Here is a 17,908-nt window from a genome sequence, read left to right on the forward strand (position 1 = left end):
CCTGGACGCGATGCCTACAGACCGCGTCCAGCGCTAGACACACATCACTGAAATCCGGGGAACTTGTTCCTTCTAGGAACCATACAGCCGGTGCCTTGTTGGGGACGCTGACTGGAGGTACACTGAGCCGCTGACCGGAAGTGAGGTCACACGCTGGACTTCAACTTCCGGTCATAACATGTGATTTTACGGCCGGAATTTCTATTTAGATCGGTGGCATTATGTATTAACCATACCCCGCCCACTAGCCCTTTAAGATTGGAGGAAAGGAGTGTCAGTCTTCATAATGAAAAGATCTAATTGGGACACCCAGGTATATATACGGATGAGGATTGGACCTAAGCACATTCTTCTTGAGAAAGACCTCAGTGGAGGTCGAAAGCGCTTGCAGCTTGGACTAAGGCACTGTGGACTGGCATCTGGACCTTTTACCTGACCATCTCGAAGGCCACTTGGTGAAATCCGGATTCACCTTTGGTTCTTATGCGTGATTGAGGGCTGGATTTATTCCATGTACCTCCACCAGAACGGATAATAGGCCATTTGCATCCATTTGTCTGCTTACTGTGTTCGTTTATGTTTATGTCTATTGCATAATAAAACTGTGTTACACTATACGTCCACAATTTTGTTTTTTGGGAACAGTCTTCATATTCCATGAGGCTTAATTCTGAGAGAGGACTGACCAGTGATTCTTTGATTGGATACTAAATCGTGGTACGGAGGCGGAGAAGAGGATCATAACCCCATGAAAAGGGGCGTTTGGTATTTACTTATATTTATGCAGTGATATCCCCCTATTCGGAGAAGAGGATCCTAATCCTAATAGGAGGGACATATATTTCTTTGTTCTTGGCGCCAGTGGAGGGGACTTACTACTTCTTCTTGTTTTATTTGCTTTTTGAAGGTGTTTGGGTCACCTTCTAGTTGGTCACCCACCTCAGGCAGCCCCTAAGCGCACCATTCAAGAACTTTCAGAATTTTTTCTCTAGCGTTGGTGGTGCTGTTTTGGTTATCCTGATCCAGAGAGAACGTGGGATCATTCACCTGCTCACTTTTCTGACCACGGGTCCCCCAAACAGTGGAAGTCTTCGGCTAAATACCTGTCATCTTGGATACAAAGTGCCACGAGGTTGGAGGTAGGCCCACCACAACAGCCACTCCCTCGGTGGGCACACAGGACATCACATTGCCGCATTCACAGGACTCCATTCCAATTGGGACCATCATATTGTGGACAGTGCAGGACATATTCGCACCCCAAACTGGGGTTCATCCACCCACGTGAGATCTGATCCATTGTGATATATATTATCTTTTAAATTCATTACGCACACAAATGACACGTGTTATATTATGCAAAAAGTGCTTATTTATGTAGTGTCCTATATGTATTAATTTTTAGTATTAAATGTAAATCTTTTATCCTATTGATTCACTCATTTAATTTGAGCGCTGCTAATTTTTGTGTGTTTTTCATGTTTGATAATCTCTGTGGGGACTGACCCTCCCCACCTCAGCATCTTCTCCATTTTAAGCAAACAACTCAGTACAAGCGCTCCTAGGGGACAACAATTGTTGTTGACCCCTTATTGCATCCCAGCAGTGAACTCTGGCTCCCCCCAACTGATACCCCCCCCCCCCTATGCTAGCGGGACATTGTCATCTGCGGGAGGGACATTCTCCAAAAAATGACATAGTGCGGTGTTTAGATTGATGTAGCCAAGCGAGAGAGTGCAGCCTGTAGGGGGGTGTAGTGTAGTGACGTAGTGCGACATGAAGGGGGATGTAGCGTAATGACATAGTGTGATTTGCAGGGGGATGTAGCATAGTGACATAGTGCAGAGTGCAGGTGGGTGTAGCATAGTGACGTGGTGCAGCATGTAGGGGGGTGTAGCGTAGTGATGCGATTGTGGTGATTGTGAGGCCATGCCCACTTTTTCAGTAGCATTTACACCCCCCCCCCCCTACCAGTTTCTTCCTGTTAAGGTGCCCCCCCTGTCGTTTTGTTTTGGATCCACCCCTGCTTACTAGTTATCTGTGAGTTTCTCATCTGGTCAGCTGGTCATCCGGCTTCTGCTCTGTGTCCTAGGTCAGCTGTACTATAAACCGATACCTTATTTGCTTTTGTGGGCCAGATGAGCTAAGCCTTTACAAGGCCCATTTATAATTTATCATTTAGTATTTGCGGCTAAATCCCCGGTGTTTTAGGGGTTAGGCACAAATATATCACCTGAATGTATCAGCACCGCCTCTGGCCGCATCCCCCATAGGTTTCTATGGGGGATGCGATGCTGCCTGATGTATCAACTCCGATCCTTGGACTACCGCCAATATGAGATGGAGAGGGAGGGGGGGGGGGGGGTCAGAGACCTTTCGGAGCACTGTCCCTGTGTGTTCAGGTTGATACATTCCGCTATAGGATCGCATATTGCATTGCAATCCTGGGCGGTAATATTCCACCTAGATCACATTGCATATGCGATCCGTTATAAATGGGCCCCTAAAAGCTAAAAAGAGCCAGCCAGTCAACTCCTAACTACCATATTACAGGTTTATATTTGGCCAGATTGCATTACCCATTCACAAAAACGTCTCATGGAAAGTTGTGACAACATGAAATGTAGAAAAAAGTCTATAGTCTTACATTGCAGGCTGATAAAAATGTGCATATATCACTTAAATTGTCATTACAGTTACAATTTATGTAAAAGAATATGCGCGACAGGAGGACAGGGCAGCTGCAACATAATACAAGCAAGGAAGGCGTTCAGTCAGGTAGGACTGCTTGAAACTTATGTACTGTAGTATAACATCTGACAGTCACTGCCATATTTGGTATTGGCATGTCAGGGGGCGCTCCCTGCATCGCACTGCTGTGTCTGTGTGGGCGGGGTCAGGCAAAGGAAGCGGCGCTGAGGGAAGTCTGAGGCTGCCGGCCACAGTAACTTATTAGGCGGACACAGCCGCTAGGAAATATCGCGGCGGCGGTCGAGGCCTACATCGTAGCTCATAGATGGGAGAGACGAGTCCGGAAAAGGTCAGAGCGGAGACCATTGTGGTGTCTGGGGATATGGGCATGGCGCATTCTGTGGTTTCTGCTGCTGGGACCAGTTCGGGAAATAATTTTGTGGATTAGTTTTAATGTCATGGCGAAAATGTGCTCGGTCTTGCTTGTACGGCCAGCTGTAGGAAATCCGTGTGTATATAAGCTAGGGACCCCTGAATGAATGAAAATGTCTCTTATGTCCTAGAAATGTGTCCTATGACTGGGCTGGTGTGTATACACTGTAGCATGCTGCAAGGGACAAGTCTGGTTGGTTAAGTCAGTGTTTAAACTGGCCCCTTTACACAGTCTTCTGAAGGGGGAAGCTGCGTGCTGTATCTAATAAGTATAAGCACAGTATATAAGGTGGTGATCACACTGTCATTGCAGCCCTGTTTATTTTGTGTTTGTATCGCAAGTTCAGTTGATGTAAATGATTGTAAGCCATTCCTATGGGGACTGCTTGCACATACCGTGTTTCCCCGATAATAAGACACTGTCTTATTTTTTTTTTTCAGTCCAAAAACACCAAAGGGCTTATTTTTGGGGTAGGGCTTATTTTAGCTCCTCAGTCCTTCTTTTAGCTACATCATGCCCCTCAATCACCTTATACTTTTAAGCACAACTGCCGCTTTCCTTTCCTTCTGCATTTTTCAGCCACTCAGCCTTTCCTCCGCCGCCGCTCTGTCACTCCGCTCCCGTCTTTGAACAGACGCCACTCAGTCCTTGAGGTGCGCAGTGACGTCACATGCACAATGCATCCCTGGGACCGCTGATGCCAGCAGAGGCTTCAGCGGTACCAGGGCTGCTACCGTAGCAGCAGCATCCATTTCATGCGGGTGGGTGGGGGGGTTTTAGCGGAGCTGGGAGTTTAGCACAGGGACTGGGCAAAATGGGGATTAAGCTAGGGCTTATTTTCGGGGTAGGGCTTATTTTGGACCATTGTCCAGAAATAAGGGTAGGGCTTATTATTGGGGTAGGTCTTATTATCAGGGAAACAGGGTAGGATGTACCTTGGTTTGACGAGGCTGAAGTTGGCTTCTTATTCGGCCAGCTTCTTATTCGAGCTCCAGCTTCTTATTCGAGCTCCAGCTTCTTATTCAGAACAATCACTTTTACAAGGGTTAATGAATCATGAACCACAAATTTGACTGCAGAAATCAACACAGGGGGGTCACGTACATATGACCCACTAGCAATTTCTTTTGACCAACAAGGTTTTGGGCAGAAGTTGGGCACTAAAGTGGGCATGGGTCCCAGAATTCATCATTTTGAATAAGTAGCTGGTGTCCTGCAAGGGTTAAACAGCGTTGGTCAAAAAATATTACACTGGAAACCCGCACAGGGGGGTCACTTACATATGACCCACTTGCCATTTCTTTTGACCAACAAGGATTTGGGCAGAAATAGGGCACTAAAGTGGGCATGGGTCCCAGAATCATCATTTTGAATAAGTAGCTGGTGTCCTGCAAGGGTTAAACAGCATTGGTCAACAAATATTACACTGGAAACCTGCACAGGGGGGTCACTTACATATGACCCACTTGCCATTTCTTTTGACCAACAAGGATTTGGGCAGTAATAGGGCAGTAAAGTGGGCATGGGTCACAGATGTCATTATTTTGAATAAGTAGCTGGTGTCCTGCAAGGGTTAAACAGTGTTGGTCAAAACATATTACACTTGAAACCCACACAGGGGGGTTGCCTACATATGACCCACTTGCAATTTCTTTTGACCAACAATGATTTGGGCAGAAAATGGGCACAAAAATGGGCATGGGTCCCAGATATCATTTTGAATAAGTAGCGGGTGTCCTGCAAGGGTTAAACAGCGTTGGTCAAAAAATAATACACTGGAAACCCGCACAGGGGGGTCACTTACATATAACCCACTTGCCATTTCTTTTGACCAACAAGGATTTGGGCAGAAATAGGGCAGTAAAGTGGGCATGGGTCACAGAATCATCATTTAAAATAAGTAGCTGGTGTTCTGCAAGGGTTAAACAGCGTTGGTCAACAAATATTACACTGGAAACCCGCACAGGGGGGTCAGTTACATATGACCCACTTGCCATTTCTTTTGACCAACAAGGATTTGGGCAGAAATCGGGCAGTAAAGTGGGCATAGGTCCCAGATGTCATCATTTTGAATAAGTAGCTGGTGTCCTGCAAGGGTTAAACAGCGTTGGTCAAAAAATCTTACACTTGGAATCCACACAGGGGGGTCACTTACATATGACCCACTTGCCATTTCTTTTGACCAACAAGGATTTGGGCAGAAATAGGGCACTAAAGTGGGCATGGGTCCCAGAATCATCATTTTGAATAAGTAGCTGGTGTTCTGCAAGGGTTAAACAGCGTTGGTCAACAAATATTACACTGGAAACCCGCACAGGGGGGTCAGTTACATATGACCCACTTGCCATTTCTTTTGACCAACAAGGATTTGGGCAGAAATAGGGCAGTAAAGTGGGCATAGGTCCCAGATGTCATCATTTTGAATAAGTAGCTGGTGTCCTGCAAGGGTTAAACAGCGTTGGTCAAAAAATCTTACACTTGGAATCCACACAGGGGGGTCACTTACATATGACCCACTTGCCATTTCTTTTGACCAACAAGGATTTGGGCAGAAATAGGGCACTAAAGTGGGCATGGGTCCCAGAATCATCATTTTGAATAAGTAGCTGGTATTCTGCAAGGGTTAAACAGCGTTGGTCAACAAATATTACACTGGAAACCCGCACAGGGGGGTCAGTTACATATGACCCACTTGCCATTTCTTTTGACCAACAAGGATTTGGGCAGAAATAGGGCAGTAAAGTGGGCATAGGTCCCAGATGTCATCATTTTGAATAAGTAGCTGGTGTCCTGCAAGGGTTAAACAGCGTTGGTCAAAAAATATTACACTTGGAATCCACACAGGGGGGTCACTTACATATGACCCACTTGCCATTTCTTTTGACCAACAAGGATTTGGGCAGAAATAGGGCACTAAAGTGGGCATGGGTCCCACAGATGACATCTGTGACCCATGCCCACTTTACTGCCCTATTACTGCCCAAATCCTTGTTGGTCAAAAGAAATGGCAAGTGGGTCATATGTAAGTGACCCCCCTGTGCGGGTTTCCAGTGTAATATTTTTTGACCAACGCTGTTTAACCCTTGCAGAACACCAGCTACTTATTCAAAATGATGATTCTGGGACCCATGCCCACTTTAGTGCCCTATTTCTGCCCAAATCCTTGTTGGTCAAAAGAAATGGCAAGTGGGTCATATGTAAGTGACCCCCCTGTGCGGGTTTTCAGTGTAATATTTTTTGACCAACGCTGTTTAACCCTTGCAGGACACCAGCTCCTTATTCAAAATGATGAATTCTGGGACCCATGCCCACTTTAGTGCCCAATTTCTGCCCAAAACCTTGTTGGTCAAAAGAAATTGCTAGTGGGTCATATGTACGTGACCCCCCTGTGTTGATTTCTGCAGTCAAATTTGTGGTTCATGATTCATTAACCCTTGTAAAAGTGATTATTCTGAATAAGAAGCTGGAGCTCGAATAAGAAGCTGGAGCTCGAATAAGAAGCTGGCCGAATAAGAAGCCAACTTCAGCCTCGTCTTGGTTTGTCCAAGATAAGTTTTTGTTTTACCGGAATACTTTTTGGTTAAAATTCAGAACATGGGACCCCAAGTTTAGGGATTTTCTGCAGCAGTTCAGTTATGATAAACAGGGAGAGGGAACCTTCAGCCCTCCAACTGTTGTTGAACTACACATCCCAGCATGCCTTGCTACAGTTTTGCTATTTGGCAATCCTAAAACTGTTGCAGGGCATGTTGGGATGTGTAGTTCATCAACAGTTGGAGGGCCTATGGTTCCCCGTCCCTGGTTTAGCATAACTGGACTGATGCAGAAAAAACTTGTTCAGAACAATATAATGAATGAGCCAAAATTCACAATATGCCACTCGGTATTAGCCAAAATTCACATTATGCAACACGTTTCGGGTGTGATGGCCTGCTCTGCTTACCACAGGTGGTTATTCCCAGTATATGTCCATGTGGGGTGTTCAGAAGCTGTTTGGCTATTCTAGCCAAGGGGATCCCATGTTCTGAACTTGATCCTCTTCCCTTGGTTAAGCACAGATCGCTCAGCACACAGCGATACATGCAGTGATCTGTCACAGCCATTGTTCTCAATTGAGAGAACACTGGCGATGACTAGATCAGTACTGCATGCAGTATACATCTAGCCAGGCGATAGTGATGCATGGGACCGCACATCGCCAATCCACACTTTTCTAAGAAATCTAGACAGATCGCTTAGAAATGGGGCTGTAATTGCCCCTTGTGTATGGCACATAAGTGAGTTGTGACGTTGCCCAATTTACCAATATGTGGAAGGCAAAGCAAATCGGATATTGGCCCCCACAGCTACCACTACCACTACTTACCGAGTTGCTGGAGCGGATAGGGGATCCTCCGGAACTGGCCTCTGCACCGCTCCCCCAGCAGCTGGTAGGGCACATCGCAGGGACAGGTTCCTTCTGTCCCTGCCTATGCTAAGTAAAGCATGCCACTGATGGGATCGCATATTGCAATGTGATACTGAGTGGTAATATCTCACCCAGATAACACTGAATATGTGATCTATGATAAATGGGCCCCTATACACATACATAAAGGCAATGTACTTCATACTGATGGCTTGGCCTATGTCCCTGCTCTCCAAAACACTTTTACAAAGTTCTGACAGCAAGATGTCCTCATTAACTACAACTAGAGACATCACTTAGCGCATCAGCGACTCACCAACTGTGGGCTAATTTGGCAGCCCCAGTTGTAGAAAGATATAGTTGCCTGGATCCACTTGCACCTTTTGTGTAATGTGAAGGTATGAAGCACATTTTAGCTGGATGTATCTATGGATCAGTATTGCTGGTTAGCTGACAGATCACTAGGGCAGATATATTAAGCCTGGTAAAGTAATAACAGCCAATCAGCTGTTTGAAAAACGACAGGAGTTGATTGGCTGGTGCGTTATCACCTTACACTTTACCAAGCTTAATACACCTGCTCTACTGAAACTAGAAGTTGGACAGCTGGGGGATGGAGGAAAGTGTGTGCAGGACAGCTGGGGGATGGAGTGACGCGTGTGCTTTGATCTGTTATGCTGTGTACACACGGGTCTATATGATTGCTGGGGATATATTGCTAGCAATATATCCCCAGCAATCATATTGCTAGTGTCTCCTTTTCATCAGCGATGAAAAGGAGACACTGCTACGGGGCGGAGGCGGAGCGCAGCAGCAGGTGACGGGAGGAGGGAGCAGCGTCGCAGGGCATGGGAGAACAGCGCTGATTTCTCCGGCGCTGACCTCCTGCCCGGCGATCGCTGGGGGAAGCCGCTGGTCGCAGGAGAATGCTCCAGCGACCATGAAGGGCTGGCCGCGGGAGCGCGCTCCCAGCCATCTATCGCCGGCTGCACATGAAATCACTGGCAATATGGTCGCTGAGCGACCATTTTGCCAGCGATTTCATACATAACTGCACCCGTGTGTACGCACCTTAAGTATTAGAAAAACAGATAGCATTTGTAGGCTGATTAGATTTGTTAGTAATAATTAGCTTTGCCATCAACGATTGTCCATGATAACTGAGATGTCTGACATTTCATCACACAGAACACTGAACTATTCTGCTGAATTCTGAAGTATCTTCGGTACTTATGTATTATCTGGGTGCTCAATTTTTTCATTGCATGCCACTACTTAAGGCATGCGAGGCGATGCGATTTTTCATTGTAAAGACCCGATTTTTCATTGTATAGTCACCCATGGGTGATTTCATACCCCCACTATCCAACTACGCATGGAGTTGATTTTATATAGTGTGGCGAGCACAGCGAGCCCGAAGCGTGGTAGCGGACGTGGATAACTTTACATGTATTCTGCGTCCCCTCGCGGGGCTCGCTGCGCTCGCCACGCTTCGGGCTCGGTGGCTCGCTGCGCTCGCCACACTATATAAAATCAACTCCATGCGTAGTTGGTTAGTGGGGGTATGAAATCACCCATGGGTGACTATACAATTAAAAATCGGGTCTTACAATGAAAAATCCCATTGCATGAATTGTATGCCACTATATTGCATGTGATGCGATGAAAAAATCGGGCGCCCAAATATTACATAAGTACCGTATCTTCTTTATGAAGCTAATATGTCAAGCCATTTTATTTCCAATATAAAGATGTTTTAAGTATAAACAACCACCCATAGTCTTGCAGTGCAAAAGCATTTTATCATACAATGTAGTATATGATAGTTTTCTTTCTTTGCCCACCAACACATACACACTTAATACGCTAGAGACTGTGAATAGCCTACAACCCGTGCTTTCTTAAGACATTTCATAGTCCACAATTACACTTGCCACACCAGCTTTGTGTTTTTTTTTATTTTCCTACTGCAGCCCAAGCATTAAATACTTGATGTTGGGACATGAATAGAATTTTAGAGAGTGGCCCAGAAACTGCTCCAGTGGCCGGCTGTGCGTAGGACCAGTAACAGTGGCTGCTGAAATTCAGAACTTGTACACTGATGACTGTCACTGTAGCTGCTGGCAACCAGCCGCTCCCTTGCTTTTATACTGGGGGGAGATATCTGCTCTGGTTCCGGTTGATAGATCTACAGTGTCTAGATTGACATGCAATAGGTCGACAGGGTCAAAAGGTGGACATGCAATAGGTCGATGGGGTCAAAATGTCGACAGTAAAAAAGGTAGACATGTGACAAGGTCGACATGAGTTTTATTTATTTTTTGTAACTCCCTTGTTCTTACTTGCAAGGGTACATGTTACACCAACTGGGGGGTCGATGTCGACATCAACACTCAAAGAATGCGGGAAAATCCTGTCTACATATTAATGTTGACATTTTGAGCCTGTTGACCTTTTGGGTTAGACCTATTGACTGTCTATCAAAACACTGTCTATCTAATAATCCACATCCAATCTGCCATGTCATTACAGAAAGTGAAAGCTATTTTTGCAGGGAAACGTGTCTGTTTCAAACTTGCTGAGATTGGAGGTAGGAGCAGATAGTGACTGGGGGTGCGGTGGAGAGCTTGTGGGCTAAACATTTTTTGCATTGCAATGTTTCTAAACCACCAATGTTTTTAAACCGATGGTAGTGTTTTTTGAAATCAGTATAAAATATTTTGCTTACAAATAAACTATTTGCAACTATTTACATTTGACCTCAAGACTTCCAAATCTTCAAGTTCACACTGAACACCTACCTCTTCAGGAGGCTTAGAAAATTATAGAACCACCCTCAATAAGCCATTCTACATAATTACCATACCTAGACAGTAGAGCGTTCACACTGGTGCCATATGGCCACTTTTCACCAGGGGAGTTGGGTGGAAAGTGGCCATATCAATGCATTTTCCTCTGACTCCGATCCAATGTGCGTTCCCGTGCTCCTCGGGTCAGAGTCACAGATAGTCATGGCTGCCATGAATATTAATCCTCATCCACAGCCATGACTGGGATCATATACAATACATTGTATGCATAAGGACCGCATATGATGTGTCATATGTGATTCTGCCAGGTTAGTTGGCTGGGTATCGCATGCATCACGCTAGTGGATGGGGCTTTACATGTGTTCTTTCTACACTCAACCATCTTGACTCCAGACCATATATATATGTATGTATGTGTGTTTATAAATCTCAGGTGAGGAATTTGCTAAGTCTATTTACTTTTTCTTTATAAAGATGAATTCGGATAACCTTAGAGAGGATGGTAACAAGCACTTTAAATCTGGAGAATATGAAGCAGCATTATGTTGTTATACAAAAGCAATCAAGCTATCAACTGATCAAAAGGATACAGCTATACTACACCGAAACCGTGCTATCTGTCATCTGAAGCTGGTGAGTTTAGTAGGTTCAATTTATTGGCTAGAAATTCCACTTTATACTGCATAGGTGGGTCACACCCGGGATTTTGTATCTGGCTCCAACCCAGGTGGGACCCGGCTTGGGACCCTTTTACATTGGCAGCGTAAGCTTGTGAAAGACAGGTTGTCAGGACGTCACTGGAGGTGGGTCCCAAGCCATCTCTCAGTGTTTCATTGCTGCTCAGTCTCTGCAGTGAAATGCTGGGTCACTCAACCCGGGTGGTTTGAACTGGGTCCGTTTCCACTGCACATATTCCTAGGTTCCTGCGTGTTCATGTGCAATAACCCAGGATATTTATGACCGTGTAAAAGTGGTATTAGAGACCATGTGTGCCTATATTGTTTGCTATTCTTATTTTTTTATTTTTCACACTGGAGCGAACTGCTGTTATGTTTTAAATACACACAGACCTAATAGGAACAGTATATAGCTTGCAGAGTTTGTTAGTGCTGCATAAAAGTAGGGACCTATCCAACTAGTAGATTAATAGTTGTTAGAATTAAGAGCATGTATTGTTCTGATTATTACCATATGTGGGGCAGATGTATTAAGCCTGGCAAAGAGATAAACTGGAGATAAAGTTGAGATAAAGTGTAAGGAGATAATGCACCAGCCAATCAACTCCTAAAGGCCCCCATACATTAGGCCGACTTGTCCTAGGGACAAGTCGGACCCAATTTACCTGCGAGCCGCCCGGCAGCTCCCCGGGAGGCTCACATACAATTTGGCACTTGATGTGCCATTTTTACATGGGATAAATCGCATGCGATTTATCCCATGTAAAAAAAAACCCGGGGAGCTGCAGGGCGGTGAGCAGCAGTGGGGGCGGGCAGCGGCAGTAGTGGGGACGGGCAGCGGTGGTGGGGGCGGGCAGCGGCGGCGTTTGCGGTGAGCGCAGTGTACTTACACATAGCAGCAGCGGCGGGGACGGGACGCGCAGTGGCGGCTATTATATTTTTTAAATACTTGTCAAATGACCGGCCGCTCTCTGATTGGCCGGAGAGCTCTCAGCCAATCAGAGAGCGGCCGGTCATTTGACAAGTATTTTAAAAATATAATAGCCGCCGCTGCTGCTATGTGTAAGTACACTGCGCTCACCGCAAACGCCGCCCGTCCCCGCCGCCGCTGCCCGCCCCCACTACCGCCGCTGGCCACCACCGCTGCCGCTGGCCGCCCCCACTACTCCACCGGTGTCTGTATGCATATGCCTGTCAGGTGGCAGGCATATGCATACAGGGAGGTTGGACGTGATCGTATGTACAGACCGTCCGACCTCCCTGATCCGGTCCGATGCGCATCGGATCGGATCAAATGTCACATACCTACGATTTTGGGCCGATTTCATCCGATTATCGGCACAAAGTGCCGAAATCGGATGAAATCGTCCCAAAATCGCATAGTGTATGGGGGCCTTAACTGTTATATTTCAAACACAGCTGATTGGCTGGTGCATTATCTCCTTCCACTTTATCTCCAGTTTATCTCTTCGCCCGGCTTAATACATCTGCCCCAGTATGTGGAAGCGTCTAATTGGCAGATCTTAAAAATCATATATTAGTCTTTAAAAGATATTAAAACCCACCATAGTTCTAGTCTTATAAGTGTGCACTGAGGTTTTATGCCATTCTTTATAAGCTTTGTTTTTATGCTACCGTACAGGGATGTGCCTCTTATGTATATGTATGCATCTGGTTTTTTTTTTTTTTTTTTTTTTTTTTTGGTGTTATCAATTCTCAGGCCGTTCTTAAAAAAAGTTAAACTTGCGTAGTGATTTACACTGTACTGTTGTGTTTTTTTGTTTGTTTTCCTTATGTCAGGCATACATTATATAATCTGCCTGGTCCACTGATTATTGCGGTGACAGATATACAATAATTGGACCTTGGACATGAGATATCTTCATTGGTCAGCCATATCTGGCAGAGTATGCACTGCTATGGGGGTGTTCAATGTAGGCAGATATTTACGATACTCGCTGCTGAAGATTCTGCTCTTTGAAAATACAAATCTGCTGCTAAATTTGAGGACATTCGCGCAAAAAAAATGTGGGTTTGCTGATCCAGGTTTTTTTCCGGCTTTCAGAATGTTTCCGAAAGTCGGAAAAAAACCCGATCGAATGCTATTAAACTGAGGATTAGAATTACTGTCCGGGAGTGAATACCCCTATGTCTGACTGCTGAACATGCTGAACATCAGCATATAGCTATATATTGTGGCCATATGCTGAAATATATCTTGAAGTGTATAGCCATGATACAGAATTGGTTCAGGCTACCGGAATAACAATGAATGGTTTTGAGAAAATAATAGACCAGTTGCTTATTGAACATTGTTTTTATTTGACCATCCACTTTGCAGTAGTCCAACAACTGTATCGGTTTACATCATAAATCTCTAGAAATGGCATGAAGCAGAAAATGTTTTATTACAGTATGTGCATTTAATTTTTTCCTTCTATACTGTAAACTACTGATTTAGCTGGAAACCACCAACCTGAAATTAAATTGTAGCAAATGTGTTGCCCGTACTTCACTTCTAAATAAAAACGCATCCTCTTAGGCAAGGCTTTGTCATGGCTAATGCAAATGTCCACCATTAGTGCGATATGTAAATGTACAGGCATTCATGTGAAATCTTATGATAAATGTACATAGTATTTACTAATCCTAAAGTAACCGTTCCTATTGTTGCACTTGGAAAAAAATAGTTAATGATGCTGAAGTTGCCATTTATATTCTTCATAATGTGTTGCAGGAGAACTATATTAAGGCAGAGGAAGATGCATCAAAAGGTAAATGGCTGCACACGCACATCTCTTGGTGTATGTTGCACCTTTGTGAACACATGTAGTTGGTAAGGACGCTAAAGACTTAGTAGTGGGTTTAGTCCTGCAGATGTGTTACAGCTATACATATCGCTGCATAGCACTGGGATTATTATATAGGAGCCAAAGGTGAGAGATGTTACATTACCCCATGGAATTAACTCCATCAATCACAAAGTCACTGTCTGGAGAATGGATTCAGTATTGAATCCCGGCGGTCGGGATCCCGGCGTTCAGAATCCCGACGCCGGAATCCCGACAGCCGAAATGCCGACAAGGGGGGGACGTGGATCGCCCCCCCCTTGCGGGCTCGCTGCGCTCGCCACGCAGCGGGCCCGGTGCCTCGCTACGCTCGGCACACTAATTTATTCTCCCTCCAGGGGTGTCGTGGACACCCCAGGAGGGAGAAAGTGTCGGCATTTCGGCAGTCAGGATTCCGGCGTCAGGATTCTGAACGCCGGGATCCCGACCGCCGGGATCTTAACTGCATCCCCTGGAGAATGCGTCAGAGGTTTCTCTATGGATAGTGGCAGTGTGGTGCCAGTATATGATTATTCAGCCATCCCAGTCACCAGTCCTGTGTGGTTTACTGTAGAAGGAAATGCCTAAACTATACATGCTGTGGTTCTATATGGGGCCCAGGCTTGTTTTCTTTCTTTTTTGTCTCCTTTCTTGGAAGCGTTCACCATATTGGCAAATCTAGTGCTTTATTCAGTGTCCTGATATACTGTGCTGCACAGGTTGTGCAGGACAGGTCAAAGGATAAACATACTTACATGTATTTTGTTTCATTCTGTAGCTATTGAGGTGGATGGGAGTGATGTTAAGGCGCTGTTCAGACGCAGTCAAGCTTTAGAGAAACTAGGACGGTTGGACCAGGCAATACTTGATCTCCGGAGGTGTATTACTCTGGAACCCAAAAACAAAGTATTTCAGGAGAGTGTGAGGAACCTAGGAGTCCGAGCACAAGAGAAAGTAAGTGAAATTGTATATTATTTACAGAGCTGCACAGATGACAAATAAAAAGACCATTTAAACCTAAATCAAATGTTCTACTTTATTTTGTCTGACCTCTCCTGTAAGGTAATATGTGTTTGAGTTTGTTTTATATATGTCGCTTCAAACAAAATCTATACTTGTACTAAGTACCTTTCGAAATGATGACCTCTTATGTGTTTTAGGTTCAGCTCATGTCCTCCACAGACTCCCGAGTGGATCAAATGTTCCGCATCTTGCTTGACCCTGATGAGAAGGATGTTGAGAAGCAACAAAAGGTGCAGTAGACAATACTTGGAGAAATGCTGTGACATGGTTTTCGCATATGAAGGTGCTAAGCTCTCTACATACACTTTCAGGCAGCACAGAATTTGGTAGTCTTGGCTCGTGAAGATGCCGGCGCAGAGAAGATTTTTCAGAGCGATGGTGTCCGTCTCCTTCAAAAGATGCTGGACACCAAGAAAGCAGACATGATGTTAGCTGCTCTGAGGACCCTAGTTGGCCTCTGCACCGGCCACCAGTCTCGGGTATGATTTCACTGTAGGTGCAGCCACAGGCAATAAAGCCTCTGCAGATGTATTGTAGTGCTGCAATAACTGATGGAAGAGCAGTAAAAGGAAAACAGAAGGTATAAAGCACCGTTCTATAGAGGATTGGTTGGTGGAAATAGTGGTAGCTAATAGCATGTGGCCAGTCAGTTTGAATGCACGTTACCATGGTCTACATTGTGTTAGGAGCATTGGACCTTAATTCTAAAATAAATGATCCTATGCTATAACATCCACTGCCCTAATGTCATGTGGTTTCTCTGAAATCATTTAAATGCCATTTCTTTAGTATAAATAGTAGATAATGCCTAGGTTGACTACTAATGGTCGACATAACCAAGGTTGACACAAGCATATGGTTGACATGAGTTTTTAATTTTTTTGGGGGGTATTTATGTCAACAAATGGCAACATGGACACCGTAGGTGTACCGCATTGTCTCGCTGTGCAAGGCTGTGCCAACTTGGATAGTAACGTATGATAAAACACCTTTTTAATAAATAAATAAACCCCCCATAGTAAAAAGCTTGTGTTGACCTTTTGTCAATGTCGACTTGGGTATGTCAACCTAGTCACTGTCAATCATGAGTGGTCGACCTGGACATAGTCTACCCAGTAACCGCATACCGTTGTATTATGTGTTGATGAGATGGCCATTTAGTCAGAGATGCCTTTATTGCAGTACTCAATAAACCGATATAACATAATGTTCTAGTGTAAGTGCAGATTTTAGCTGCGCTTACCCTTCCAGTGCTGCGACTGTAGTGTGAGACGTTAGCCACAAAGACGGTAAATGCATATAATAATGTGTAGATATGTAAATGGCATGCATGCATGCTTGAGGTTTCTATTGATAATTACAGTTTCTAGGTGTATGGGAACCTGTCAGGCATGGGGACTGGTTGCATATAAAAATGGTCCCATAAAGGTTGGAAGGCTGCAGTAAGGAATGATTGTAGTGAGACACATTGTATATGCATCTATAGAGACGTCTAGTGTAATAAGAAGTGGTGGTCACTCATTAAGTTCTGGCAGTGTTATTATTACTGATGTTTGCATAGAATCGGCTTGTTGTAACACCTGTCCTGTATTGGATTTCTGTATGTGTGTCTCTAGGCGATGGCAATCCTCAGTGCAGTGGGTATGGAGAAGTTCTGTGCGGTGATGGCAATGGACGATGAGCCCATCTCTCTTGCAGCATGCAGTGTCCTACATGCCATGTTTGATGCTCTGAAAGAAGGCATGACCAAAGAGATCCGGGGGAAAGAAGGTGCAATCGTTCTGGGTAAATAAAAAAACACAACAACTCTTCAGTCATAACACAGATGTACACCAATAACTGGTCATGTGACAGTTGTACAATTCTTTTTAATTTTAAAGATCCTTCAAAGGAACTGAAGTCAATGATTCATCATTTGTTGGAGATGCTAACGCAGCCTAGTGTATCATCGCATGGCCGGGAGAATTCCCTAAATCTTCTCATAAAAGTAGTGCCGCGAAAGTCAGTGCGTGATGCCAACAATGGGATGACGTTGTGGGTCATTGATCAGGGTAAGTGGACCATCGTGTCTGTAAAATATTACTCACAGTCATTTGTAAGTATTAAACATAGGCAGACCTATTGGGGCCGATTCAGAGTTTACAGGAACTGTGTGTTGGGCCGCCTCCATTCATAAGCTTGGCTATCATTATCCATGCGCTCTTTCGCCAGCCCTAATCGTGGTGCAAATAATCCATATGCACACGTGTAATTACATTAGCAAAACACTCTTATTATCTGAGCCTAAATGCAAATGTTCCATATCCACACAGACCTCTTCAGTCCAAAGTGGAGAGGAAACTGAGCTGGCTACAATGCTGCATTTCCTGTGCTAAAACACATGATAACCACGCCAAGCCAACTGCAGCAATTGCACACAGGCCCTCATTCTGGTTGACACACCAAGCTGTAAAATTCACAGCTTTGCACGTCCTTGAAAAACTGTCCACATGAATGCTCGCCGCACGCACCGAGAATGGATGTTTTGCATAAACATCCATTTGCAGATTGTGTGCGAGTAAGAAATCATTCGATGGTCACCGACCATTGAATGATTTTTACAGTGCACGCAGATCTAAGACACTCTCTGGTGTCTTAAGGGCCCCTTACACTTGTGAGATTTTGTCAGATTTGACCCAATTCAGATGGATTGGGCCAATTTATCTTACAAAATCTGATGTGTAGGACCCAATGCATGTTCCTGTGCGCATTGGGTCTAACCAAGAGATTGATTCGCCTGCAAATAGGATAAATCTCAAGTCAATCAGGTCCAACTTGTAGGACAAGTGTAAGGGGGCTTTAGATCTTCGGGCTCCCTGTATGGAAAGAGGGCGGGCAACTGACATCCGCTGCCCGCACCTGCGTCACCAGCGAATTACCATGGGATTGCCCAGCATTTTCATGGAAACACCCTTGAAATGCTGGGCATTCCCATGGGCGCGACAGTGGCCTGCTGCCCCACGCCCCCCACCCGCAGTGCTGTGTGCGAGTGGTTGGCG

The 17,908-nt window shown here is 45.0% G+C and overlaps 1 protein-coding gene across 1 annotated transcript in view; it reads left to right on the top strand.

Moving 5' to 3' along the window:
- Positions 1–2,872: 2,872 nt before the first annotated feature.
- The window catches only part of UNC45A (unc-45 myosin chaperone A), a 31,944-nt gene continuing 16,908 nt past the window's right edge, over positions 2,873–17,908 (top strand). Inside the window, exons 1-8 of the mRNA XM_083184114.1 lie at positions 2,873–3,040; positions 10,817–10,975; positions 13,757–13,793; positions 14,626–14,801; positions 15,008–15,100; positions 15,182–15,349; positions 16,487–16,655; positions 16,751–16,921. Of these exons, the coding sequence (XP_083040240.1) occupies positions 3,017–3,040; positions 10,817–10,975; positions 13,757–13,793; positions 14,626–14,801; positions 15,008–15,100; positions 15,182–15,349; positions 16,487–16,655; positions 16,751–16,921 (997 nt within the window). The 5' untranslated portion in view covers positions 2,873–3,016. The remainder of the gene's footprint in view (positions 3,041–10,816; positions 10,976–13,756; positions 13,794–14,625; positions 14,802–15,007; positions 15,101–15,181; positions 15,350–16,486; positions 16,656–16,750; positions 16,922–17,908) is intronic.

Source organism: Crinia signifera, chromosome 4, assembly GCF_055691185.1.
Source record: "Crinia signifera chromosome 4, ASM5569118v1, whole genome shotgun sequence".
NCBI lineage: Eukaryota > Metazoa > Chordata > Amphibia > Anura > Myobatrachidae > Crinia > Crinia signifera.